The sequence below is a fragment of the Numenius arquata genome, chromosome 11 (assembly GCF_964106895.1).
Source record: "Numenius arquata chromosome 11, bNumArq3.hap1.1, whole genome shotgun sequence".
NCBI lineage: Eukaryota > Metazoa > Chordata > Aves > Charadriiformes > Scolopacidae > Numenius > Numenius arquata.
This window is the reverse complement of record NC_133586.1, coordinates 29,172,227-29,185,046: the sequence shown is the minus strand read 5'-3', so window position 1 is coordinate 29,185,046 and position 12,820 is coordinate 29,172,227. Positions and strand designations below refer to the sequence as shown.

The following is a 12,820-nucleotide window of genomic DNA, read 5'->3' as shown; positions in this document are numbered from 1 at the left end:
TGCCAAGGATGTCTGTTCTCTGGATTGATTTACAAACTAAGAGTCTTCTAAACTATTAGACGTTCCCACTGTCTCATGTGAGCAGACAGTGAGTCGAGTTCAATGTTTCTCGTTGCCATCTGGAAACTCTACAGGCAATGATACCTTCTCTATTGAGCTTTTGAATAGAATTAGTTTTCATCCAGCTGAAATCTTTGTTCTGAAGCTGTACAATCCCTGCTCTCCTCCTTCATAAGTCAGGTTTATGCCTTTTCCATGTGGTTTTGATATACTCATAGAACTGGAGACCAAGGAAAAAACAGGCTAATGCCTCAATGAAAGGACCTCCAAGATAAGAACTCACACAAAATATTATTCTCAATACCACCAGGTACTGCATTCTGCATTGTTGCTCCTCTTAGCTATGACCTTTCATAAACGATATCAGATGGTGTTTGCCTTATCCAATAGCCTGTACCATTGTTCAAGGCATGCACACACATACATAACATTAATTTCTCTACCCTACTAACAGAAGCAGAAGTAAATAACAATGGCAAATTGGGCACAGATTTAAACTGATCTGTTTCTGCAGTCTACTTGCCTTTCTAAATTATATTTATGCATTTGCATTTTCATTTCCACTTTCTTTAAATATGAATATTACTGACTAATTATCTTGTTACTATGATGGACACAATCCAAAAACCTAGATAAAAGTATGTCATAATTTCAGTTCTGGTTATAAATTTTGTGGCTTGAGTCACAAGTGATTGAAGACTTTAACAAGCGTGCCCAAGAAAACCGGACTGCAAATGAAGTTATCTTTATTTTATTTTCCCCATAAAGAGAAGGTTTAGCTCAGCACATTGCTCACAGAGATACACAAAGCACAACGGATTGTTTTGGGCTGCTGCCATTCAGTTTCATGCTGCATCCCCATCTAGAGTCATTAATCTTTTACCACCAGGAACACAATTAATCAGGATTTTGTTGTAGTTTTTTTTTGTTTGTTTGTTTGTTTTCCAGAGGAAAAAGACAAAAGCCATGGTAATTTTTATAGGAAACACTGCAAAGTACTCCACCAGTAAAAGTCATTTTTCTTCTCAGTACACACTAACAGATTTGCTCACTGAAACCTGCTTGTTTTTGCAGTATACAAAAATGCAGTAATCTAAAATACATCTAACCAATAGAGAAAACATGTGAAGAAGCAGTCTACGTAGTTGTGCTGTATAAGGCAATAAATGTCCTTTTACTAACAGCTGGACCATAAATAAAGAATGGATAGGGTTGAGAAAAAGATGTTTATGTTACTTCAGAGGTTATTTTCAGGTGGAAACATTTTTCCATCTAGCTCACAACACAAAATCTTTGCCTGAACTATGATGAAAGTTTTGATTCAAAACCTAGTAAACCCATAAATCTTACCAACTTGGATGGCAATTTTAGTTGAATTAGTGCATGTTACTTGTGGATATATAAAAAAAAATAATCTATGGAAGTATGTGAACCGATGCCATCCCCTCACCCTCCCGCTTCACTCACATCCTAGGTCAGAAATGCCTGCTGTATAAAAAACTCAGTCCTACTGTTCTCAGCCTTTTAGGTCTGAGAACTTACTTGAGCTCAGCTCTCATTAAGGTCAGTAAGAGTTCTGCTTGAATACAAATGACGATCCAGCCACCTTCCACCCCTTCAAAATAAGACATTTGCCACATGTATGCATATACATCTTGACATTTTATAACCTAGTAATTCTTTAAAATTAAGTATCATAAGCTTTTCTGTTTTTTTCTTTTCTTTGTTTTAAAGAGACACACAGAAGGCAGCTATAGGCTGCCCCCCCTTTTTTTTTCTTTTTTTCTTTTTTCCTTTTTTTTTTTTTAATCCATAAGGTAATTGGCTTTCTGGAGAACTAACTGAATTTTCCAAATTTAATTTTAAAAGATGCTCCATAATATCCATTATAGCAAACACTGTCCTGCAGATTTGATTAGTAGGCTCTCTGGACCTGCTTATTTCTGAATTGAAAGTGCAGTACAGCCTGGATAAATGAATTACCTGAGCAGCGGAACTTCTTGCTCTTGATCTGGCTGATTCGTTTGTTGGCAAGGCGACGCGGATTGCTGCATCGAGCGCCGCTGGTTTCTATCGGATTATCCTGCAGGTAATCAGCCAGCCACTTCAAATGGCAGTCGCACACAAATGGATTCTGAGCTAAATGTCTGCGAGAAGGATGGGATGTTTAATCAGAAGTGACCTGTGACACTGTACTCCATCACTGTTTTTCACAAACGCAAACCTGAAGAGTAGAGTAATTGAATAAGCTTCCAAAAACCCAGGCCTGGCGGAAACCACACAGAGCTGCACATGAATGGGAGAATTCTGTGAGCTATCACATTTCATAGCTCATTAAGCCTGCTGCAAGTCCTTTCACAGAGGAAACAAAAATTAAGATAGCAAAGCCTGCTTTAAAGGACACACACCTCCTGTCTACAAAGTCCAGTGTTTTCTCCCGAGAGCTCGATACGCTGCCTTTTGAGAGAAATGCACCTTTTTAGATGCACATGACCTGAAGATCGTTTTGTATCCTGGTTTAAAAGAAATTTTATTGGCAAGTTCAGTTTCCTCAGGATCAAAATGTGAATTGGTAAAGTGCCTTGGATCCATGGGCAAAGCCAGAAGTGATCCAGAGGTCTTTTCTCAAGACTGAAATTGATATTTGCATACACTCATCATGTGTAATAGTATTCCCCTTATATGTATTTTTTCCTGACCAAAATTTTTACTTTTGAGAGTTAACTGTTTATGCAAGGTAGAACTATCTATCCTTCACCAGAATTTGCACAACATATTTCCCACACAATTGGAAATAGGTATTATAGCACTGATTTTAACTGGATATTTAGACATTGTTAATAGAAATCTGCTGGAGGATCTTAGAAAGAAACAGCTTTTCTCTGCCACTGTTCTGATTCATTCTGCTTGACAAAGTTGAGCACTATATCAGGAGAGTTTGTCAGGTCTGTCTCAGAGCCCGATTCTGATCTCTGTTAACTTGCACCAGTCCCTCTAACTTCCCAGGGAGCAGGACACGGCTTTCCAATAATTGCAAAGACAGTTTGAAAAAAAGACAGATGTTTAAATTTGGTTTGGACAGAGGTGTAAAGTTGTAACTTCACAAGAACTCTGCTCTGTTACTGTGGTTCTTTCCACCTGTAGAAACTTCGTTTCTTTTCTGTTTGTAGTTATATTTATGAACTGTCACTTAACAGAATAAGTATAGAATACAACAGGGCAAGGGCTGTCAAAGGAGTTGGAAGCGAAATCATACACAGCAGAAAGCGCCTGAAGAAACTGAAGATTACTATTGTAGTTGAGCCATTCCTGATGTGAAAGGTTCAAAGAACAAACAAGCATATACAGACAGGATATGGGACTGATTTTGTAGCTCTAAAAAAAAAGGCAGAAAATGGCAATCACTTGGAGTACTAAAAGTGGGAGAATGAATTAAAACATTTAATGAAAAAGTATTTCGGAGTGGAGCAACAAGTCCATTCTAAGCCACTAGGAGTGCCAATAAAACCCCATGGAAACCAAGGAGAAATTTTAATACCTTAAGGGATGTTTATCTGTTGTTTAACTTGACAAATCTTACATACCTCTGTAAATGAACCTTCTCTGTCGCCCTTGTTTACATATCTATGTACATACATAGCATGTTGCAGCAGAAGAAAGCACAGTAGAGGTGGGGAGGCAGGATAGGGGGGGTTGGGGCATCTGTACGTGATTATTTTAATGTCTTAATGGTTTGCAGCAATACATACTGGCCAGATATCTGCTGGGAATTAAGGTTGTGCTTATGGCTGCCTGAGGACGTAGCACGCACCCTGCTGCAGAAATCATCTCTATTTTTGTATGAATTAAAACATTTGCAAAACTAATTTGGACAATGCATTTCCAGTAGTAAAACATATATGTGCGTGTGTATACATACATTTCCAGTACTATAGTATGTATATGTATATGCATATATAATGTGCATATATATTCCAGTATGTGTGTATACATATACTTACATACTACATAAACACTCAGAGCCTTATATTTATATATGCCCACACGAATATATATAAACACACATACACAATATTGAGTGAGGGAGTTCTTCCTTGTTTTTCACTTGTATCAGGCTGCCAACTCCAGCTCTGAAGGAGTACTATTTACCTTATTATCTTACTACTCACAGCCTTAGGATGAAACCTTCTGTAAAATATCAAGTCATTTCTATACTTTTCTTTCCAATTTTCTGATCCCTCTTCTCCTAATGCCTCCAACTCAAAGACTCTCAGAAAATGTTTAGTGAATTTTCATAATGGGTCAAATAATACAATGTATCACTTCCCTTAAGTGGAATGTCAGCTGAAATATCATTTCAGAAGTCACAAACTGTACAGTAGGACTCAGATCCAGTAAGGAGAGATGCCAACTCACTAGTTCATTAAAAACTGTTAGGCAATGCTTTTAACAGAATCTGCTGTTCATATATTGTACAGAGTAAAATTTAAGTATTATCTTCCCAACAAACAGTATGAATGAATTACTCTGGAAGCTTAATGCACTTATGACATTTATGTCACTACAGGCAGGCTGCATCAATAGCTGGCTGTGCTGAATTTATGCAACACTTCTTTTTCTTTCTCCTTTTATTTCTGTCAGAAAAGGAAAGGCTACTACCTTGGGGTCTCTTCCAAATTGTCTTCATGTCAGACATTTTGCCTTTGCAAAGACAGGCAACATCTTTGGGGGGGGAAAAGAGAGAGCTGTCATTTATGACACGCCTGCATACTCACAGAGTCTGGATCGATCGGAGAGGTGCAAAGAGCCCCTTGCTGATGGTCTGCAGTTTGTTGTCATAAAGAGATAGCAGTTTGAGATTATGCAGACCTTGGAACGTGTTTACCCTCAGGCAGTTGATCTTATTGGCATTGAGAAGCCTGAAAACAGAGGAAAGGTTTATAATTCATTAATCTTGTAATAATCAAATAAAGATAGACTGAACTTTGGGGTTAAATCTAAAAAAAATATTAGCCCAGTCACCATAGCTAACCCACATTTAAAGGTCTTCATTTGCCTGTTACATTAAAAAGGTGAAAAAAACCAGTCGAAATTAGTGATCTCATAGCTGGGGAATATACAGACGTACACCAGCACTAGCTATCTTAAAATACTTAAAAGATTATTTTTTTTTTGTATTCCCAGTTCCCCTTACCCCCAATTTGTTCAAAATTCAACACAAATATTTAAAGAAGCCTTCAGCTTAATATACATAGAAATGGCAAATACTCCCGACCTTGCTATTCCATGCACACATTCATACACAAAGTCCACAATGAGAAGAATCCTTTTTTTCCATTTTCTTTACCAACAGCTGTCTTCAGTCTAACTGCAATTCTGGAAGTCTGACATCTTTTGATAAGCAGTGCAGGGTTAATTTGATCATGGAAGGAATGAAAACGCGATTCTCCTCAGAGACAAGAAGAGAGAACTGTAGGGCCTGGACTAAAACTTACTGAAAGGCAAGCTCACTTCATACCTAAAGACAGTAAAGCAGTGCACCAGGTTGTTCAGAGTAGTTGTGCCATCTCCATCGTTGGAGGTGATGATATCGATGACAATTAATAAGGCCATGAGCAACCTGCTCTGATCTATAAGGTGGCTCTGCTTTGAGCAAGGGTTCTCCAGTCTCATTGGCTAGTGATCACCTGAGTTCCCTTCCAACCTCCATTGTCCTACAGTTCTAGGAACCTACTCCATTCCAGTTACGCCAGATTCCTGTGCAGTTGTGGAAAAGCAGCACAAAGGCAATTTACATCCCTTTTTAAAATATATATTTTGCACAGCTACACAGCAGCCAGTTGGCAGAACTAATCAGTTCAGCCAGAAAATCTTGGACAGTACTCGTTTAGGTTCTCTTAGATTATCTACCCAGAGTTCTGTCATGTATAACAAGCACATACAATCCCAACAAGCTGGATTTCCTCCTTCTGAGACAACCAAACATGAGTACAATCAAACTGTCATTGTCATCTGCATATGTGGTATTTCAGAAGAAATCTTAGGATAAAAATAGGCAGGAAATGACCTATTCTGCTTACAAAAGCCAGAATCTACATCTTTTCACTTCTATCAGCCTGAGAAAAATGGTAGGTTGCAAGAAATATATGCCCTTAACTCAGTCCTGTTGGTCACAAAATGCTTGCTACTTGGTCAATGAGTTTGAAGGACTTAATATTGCAACATTGTGGCTCAACACTAATACTAACTGAGACGACAAATGTGTTTATAGGTAAAAAGGAAAAGACATCCTCCATTCCTCAGCAAGCAAATATACCAACTCAAACACACCTCTCACAGCAGAGGGAGCTTCCATTTTTCACAAACTGCACATACACCACCACAGACAACAGGGCAACCTATCAGGGAAGAACAGCCTGCTTCTTAGCTGCACATGATGCTTTTCTTTTGCTCCAAAAAATAACTTCAGAAGATGCTTCCTCTGCATAGCACCCTGCTTTTCTATTGCTGAAACCTTTGGAACATTGTACACTCATTACAGGTCTCTGATCCTACTGTTGTGTTGGGAGAGCCTTGTTACTGCAGTGAATGGCTACAGTAATTGTGATACATAGAAGATGGATGAATACTTCAGTACAGTCTTCTTCTCAAGAAGAACAGGAATGCAGAGCTTTGGAATGAGGGGGCATCAGAGCACAACCCACCTTTCAAGCCTACATAAAAGTCAGTATCAATTTACATGAATTTTCTTCTTTATATGTTGTGGGAAACAAAGTTTGACATTAGATAAGAGAAAGTGACTTAGAAGGACATGATGGATAAATGAGGTTACCTTTTTTGCATGAACTAATAGCTAAAATAATTTTATGAAATCATAAGCAGTATTAGTACGACCCTTCTGGAATCTGTATTTTTGTGACTGATAGTTATGTGACACCTAATCCACAGTCCTACTAACTCCACCAGAAGTAACTGGGTAATTTTCATATTAGGCTACAGGAACAGTTCCTCCTATGCACTCAACTTCTGAGATTTCACTCCAACAGCAAACAGCAATGTCATCTCTTACTACTTGCTTCTTATAGCCATTCGTATGTTCAAGCCAAAGCAACCTTCATTCCTTCTCGGTCCTCATGCATTATGATGATTATCATGCATTTCTCTTTCAAGCTTGTACATTATCTTTTCCATAAAGAACAGGTTAACAAGTTATTAGAAGTCAGAATCAGCTACCGAGTTTTGAACAATATCCCCAGACACGCACTTAAGTATTACAAATCCTTTGGTTTACACACCCTGTCCTTGTGCGCTGGTCCCACACTGTTTTTAGGTAATGCTCATTAGCTTAGATTGGTTGTTCCATGACAGAAGCTTGGTACCTTAGTTGCAGAGGAAGAAAACTGAAAGCAAGAATGTACTTCGATTTATTTTGCTAGATGTTATTTTTTCTTCTAATATTATAGTAGTATTTTATGTTGCAAGCAGTACTTGTAACAAAGCATAAAGCAAAAATGAAAATGATCTCAGTAATAAGAGAATTTACAACTGAACTACAGTTGTATTTGTATATGTGGACAACCTTGCATGTCTTTTTGTGATGCTTGAGAAGTGCACGCACAGCAGAGCTGCGTTGTGCAGGTGCTATTCACTCCTCCGTGAAGAGTGGGCTTGAAGTCTAATTATCATCGATCCCACTTCATAAACGCTCAGAGCAAAGCTGACCCACAGCTGCAGTGAATACACAGGATTTGAATTCATTCTCTGATTATTTTCAGTAAAACATGAATAAATCCAATGCTGGAAATTAGAATTAACAATATGACAAGTTTTCCTGGCATGAAATTTTGAATGACCTATTCCAAATAGGATATATATATTCCTATATTCCAAATATATATATATATTCCAATATAGGAATATATTTGTTGGATATTTGAATGACCACAGTGATACAATCCGTGACATTTCTGTAAGAGCCAGATACCAAAAATGAGAGAAACTGATCCCATACATAGCCACAAATACAGAGGCACTCAACTGTCTTTACGCATCAGAGAAAGTAATTTGGAACAGGAAAGTACTTGCGTAGACTGTTTAGAAGTGGGAATTCAGGTACTACACAGCTTTTCCGAGGTGATGCCACCTATTCTGTAGATCATCTGTGCAATGTACGTGCAGTACCTAAATCTGAAGAGGACAGATAAGTGTGCTCAAGAGTAATAAAGATGTGGCCATACTCTGTGGCTCACGAGATAAATAAATGTCCTATTTCTGACCACAATCAGGGAGAAAGGTGGGGGGAAAGTGAAAAACTGTGACAAAGTAGAATAAATCATCCCAATTTTTTTTTTCCGTCTACTTACTGTGAGTTAGAGGATGACTTCTGGCAAGCAGCATTAAGGTTTATATTCTTCTCAAAACTCTGTTATTTTAAAATATCCCCCTCTATGGATATTCCCCTATATAAATTCCAATTCTTTGCTTAATCTTTCTTCACTATCACAGCCCCCCTAATGGCATCTAATTATTAATTAGGTATACAAGGCTGGCCTCACATGGTGTTAAAAGTGGTTATAAGAATTTATTTTTAAACACAATGAGAAAAACATATTGTATGAAGCAGAAACACTGATCTTCCTTAAACAGTGAACCACACTGCAAAACATACTAAGGGTTCCTTTTATTGGGCTCACACCAAAAGAAGGGACAATACTAAGAGTTGACTCTTACTTTAGCAAGAATGATGTGGTTTTATTCTGCACCAATTTATGGTGAAAGTAAATTCCACTAATTTTCCTATTCTGTTATCAGCTTGATTGGATGAGATTTACACACGGCCTCCAGATGTCGTGCAGCATTCAAAAGGAGGTTAAAAATTCAAGTAGAAATAAAACCGCCTGCTACGCAGAGGGATGATGGATTATTAACTCAAGTCTCCATTTTCATCCCTCTGGATATGTTAAAAACATGAAGAAATCTCTTGCAAGCCTAGGACCACCACAGAATACAGGAGAACGGTTAAAGACCTTGTGGTTTACACACCACTGAAAGCAATGAGCTGAGCAGAGCAATATTACAATTCCATGAACCCATTTCCTGAAAAAGTGAATTTGTCCACACACATTGAAATAATAACATGTTTCAGCTAAGCCCTTTGAACGAATGTGTATTGAATTGGCACTGTAATTGTATCAGATGCTCATAAGCACCATCTGCATAATTAAGATGGTCCCATAATTGAATTATATGCCCAAGCACAGTTTCAAGTGATTAACATTTAAATAACATTTTGAACTCCAAACCCAAAATGATTGAAAAAATTGTTTTTTTAAGAGCAAATGGGGATGTCTATATAGCTTTTACCGTTAGCAATGTTTATATTTTCGGCACAGTGAGGTCAAGTAATCAAACTATCAGCAAATAACTACATAACTTGGAGAATGAAACAGCAGCCTAGCAACCTTAGCACATGCTGGAGACTGATGGCTGATTTCTGTTGCTACAGGATGGACCAGAAATCATCCTAAGTACATTAATGAGCCAAAGGAAAGTCTCAGAGAGAAAAGCTGCACAGAGCCACCGGAAAACTTCTCTTTCTTTTTCACTAGCTTTCTGTTTTGACAGTGACAACAACATGATGAGAATGAGAATGTTCAGCATCCCATGAACTGGCTAGCACATCCCACATGCCAGACTCCACTAGGAAAAATGAGAACTCACCAGAAAAAGGCAGATGTAAAATGCACAGGAGAGCCGTATGGAAGAGGAGAACTTGGTAACAGTTTTGCATGGGTAATGGCAGAATACTAATTGAATATACATGACTTTTATAGAATATCAATAGTCAAAGGCCTCATGTACATTCAAAGGTGCTACAGGGCAGCAAAGAAAGGACTCTCGGCAAAAAGCATCTCTTAGGATATACAATACCTGTTACAAAAAGCCAAAAAACTTTTTGTCATTTTTTTTTGGCATTTTCTCTTGAAGTTTATAGGGAATCAAGTGTCATCTTTGATTTAACACAACTTATCACAGGAGAACAGCTGAAGTGTCAATATGGAAGTATCTAGTCAAGTACTCTATCATCCCAGCAGTCAATGAGAAGCAACGTCTAATGACAGAATTGTGTGTGCCCCTGCTTACTTATTGGCAAAATAATTATATTAGGTTCAAGCAATGTTTTAAAATGGCCTGAAGTGTAGGGGAGCAATCTGATTGCCTCTCACTGCGTCAAGATATTTAGACATCTACTAAAATTTACATTTTCTAATGTGATGACTGACCACTGAGGAGTCTGTCAGTGCTTCAATTGATGATAACCAGTGTGAAATCATCATCATGCTTGCTTGAACCAGCTTCAAGTGTTTCTCCGTGTTCAGGAAGCTGGGTGATGGTGATGACAAATTTATTCAACGTAAATTAAAATGGAAAAGTCACGAGCTGGTAGCAAGTCAAGATGGAAGCTCTGAGCACAGTCTGACAGTCCTGTTTTGGAGAAATTTTAAAGGCTTCCCTTCATTTCTGATCCAAAAGAGTGCAACTCCAGCTGAACACCATCCATAAAACAATTCTGAGGTACTCATGTTACTACCTGGAGAATTATAAGCACGTATTGTCAGAGCACCTGGACTTCTGTTACTCATAATTCAATATTGCCTGACTTACACCTGCACAAAAGGTCACAGCTGATTTTAGAAAACCACATGATAATTCAGATGCACAACAGAATAAACACATTTTCTCAACTTCCTGCGCTATCAGGAAGTTAATATCTTGTGAAATAATAGGAGAGTTTCTGTGAGGTGATCCCAGCTTGGAGCACTGGCGTCAGAAGAGCTAATGAATTACACACTGACGTAGGAACTGGCGGTTGTTTTGGGAAGCTGCATGTAGGCTGGTTACAGAAGTGACACAGAAGAGGCAGATGCTGTTGCAGTCTTTCATTAGTTCTTGACTCTAATTGTATTTCTCTGTCTGGCAGATGCTGCTCCTTCACTTTAACAGCAGTTATTGAGTTTAGTAATATTATCACAATAGCAGCCTAAATGCAGAAATCTGAAGGAAAAAAAAAAGCTTGAGGCAAATGCGTTGAAAACAATTCTAAAGCTATTACATAGGTCTGTGCAGAGTACAATGCCCTGGACTAGAAGGACGAGGGTTACATAGTGTCTCTGCTGTAGCCAGAAGTATTTTCAGTAATCAAGAGAAAAGTTCATATGTCATTGTGCTAAGAATTTAGAATCACATAATCCAGAAATGACATAGGTTGCAAAGGACCTCCAGAGGTCATCTGGTCTGAACCCCACTCAAAGTATGATCCATTTATAGTTATTTAATGCAGATATTTGCTTTAGCTGAGAAACAATTATTTCATCAGAGGTCGGATAATTCAGAATGGCAGGAAGCTTGAGAGGTTTCTTGTCCTACTAGACTGTCCAGAACAGGGTGAGCTATAAGGTCAGACCAGGTTACTCTAGAGTTTTATTCAGTCTGGTCTTTAAAATCTTCAAGGACAGAGAACACACAACTTTGGGCAGCCTGCTCCACTGCTTCAATTGCTGTTGAGAAAATGTTTCCCCTTGCATCTAGTCAGAAGGTCTCTTCTCCATGAGAAAAATGAACTCCATGGAACAGTAAGATTTTATACATCACTTGAAGCTCAGAAGATTGCTACTTCTGAGGGGAGGAGGAGAGACCACTGCTAGAAAAGACTTGGAAATGGAAAACTGTATTTTCTTTATTCTGGCATTTATGTACTTGTTTGCATCACTGCTTAATGATACTTATGTATATAACAGTCTAATGTATACAAAACAAAATACTGGAACTGATGTACATTCTTCCAAGTAATTTTGTGCTTATTTTTTTTTAAATAGTTTGTACAGGTTTGTGCTTCACTGGATTTTCTTTGAGCTTTTAACAGGCTCCAAAAGTATACAATAAAGAATTGGTAGATCCTATTTTAAGCTCTTAAGCACTGGGATTCAATTTACAATTACAAATCAACACAAGCACTTCAAACTTGGCAAATTTGCCATGGAGATATTTTCCAAGGAGCCTCATCAGAAGAGCTACAGGAGTACCAAGCATCTCACTATTCATCCAAGTAGAAACAGCATAAAAAGCAGGTTAAAAGGGAGAATCACTCAAAATTTTACTCACTGAGTTTTGAGAAGACTGATAATAGCAGTTTCTAAAAGTACACACACAACTTGTCACTTCGTATGAGTCTATTTAAAATAAAGGTCAGCTAAAGTTGGAAATACTAGATTCTAGTTCCAAATTTAACCCAGGTTACATGAGTGGATCTAGAAGTCTAATTTGTGAAGTTACTTTATCTGTCAATATGTCAAAGTCCAGGCACCAATATTGGTCTTTTCCAACTATAACGTTGAGTTTTCCTCAATGATCACACATCAGGAGGAAGAGGAGAAGGCTGCAAGCTTTTGGCTTTGTTTTATGAGACAGGAATACAACAAACCTCTGATTTCAATATATATGTACCCCATGAGCATATCTACTGCTAGCAACATTGAAACAGAGTCCACTGTAGGGATTTTTTCTTGCCCAGCAAGCCCTGGGGATCTCAACCATAAGATTAAGGATCAACACGCCTGAGCACTTGTATGATTAGGAACTACGCAAAGTAGATTTCCACAAGGAAAAGGATTTCTTGAAATCTGAAACTGTCTTGCCAGACACTTGAAAAATGAGATTTTTCTTTCAATCTTTCAAAATTTCAAAATTCAAAATCTTTCAA

The 12,820-nt window shown here is 38.0% G+C and overlaps 1 protein-coding gene across 1 annotated transcript in view; it reads right to left on the bottom strand.

Annotated features, from left to right (window-relative positions):
* SLIT3 (slit guidance ligand 3) overlaps positions 1-12,820 on the bottom strand; it is a 519,985-nt gene that overhangs the window by 134,905 nt on the left and 372,260 nt on the right. The window contains exons 13-14 of the mRNA XM_074156582.1: positions 4,836-4,979; positions 2,044-2,207 (exon numbers count right to left, since the gene is read on the bottom strand). Coding sequence (XP_074012683.1) covers positions 2,044-2,207; positions 4,836-4,979 — 308 coding nt within the window. The remainder of the gene's footprint in view (positions 1-2,043; positions 2,208-4,835; positions 4,980-12,820) is intronic.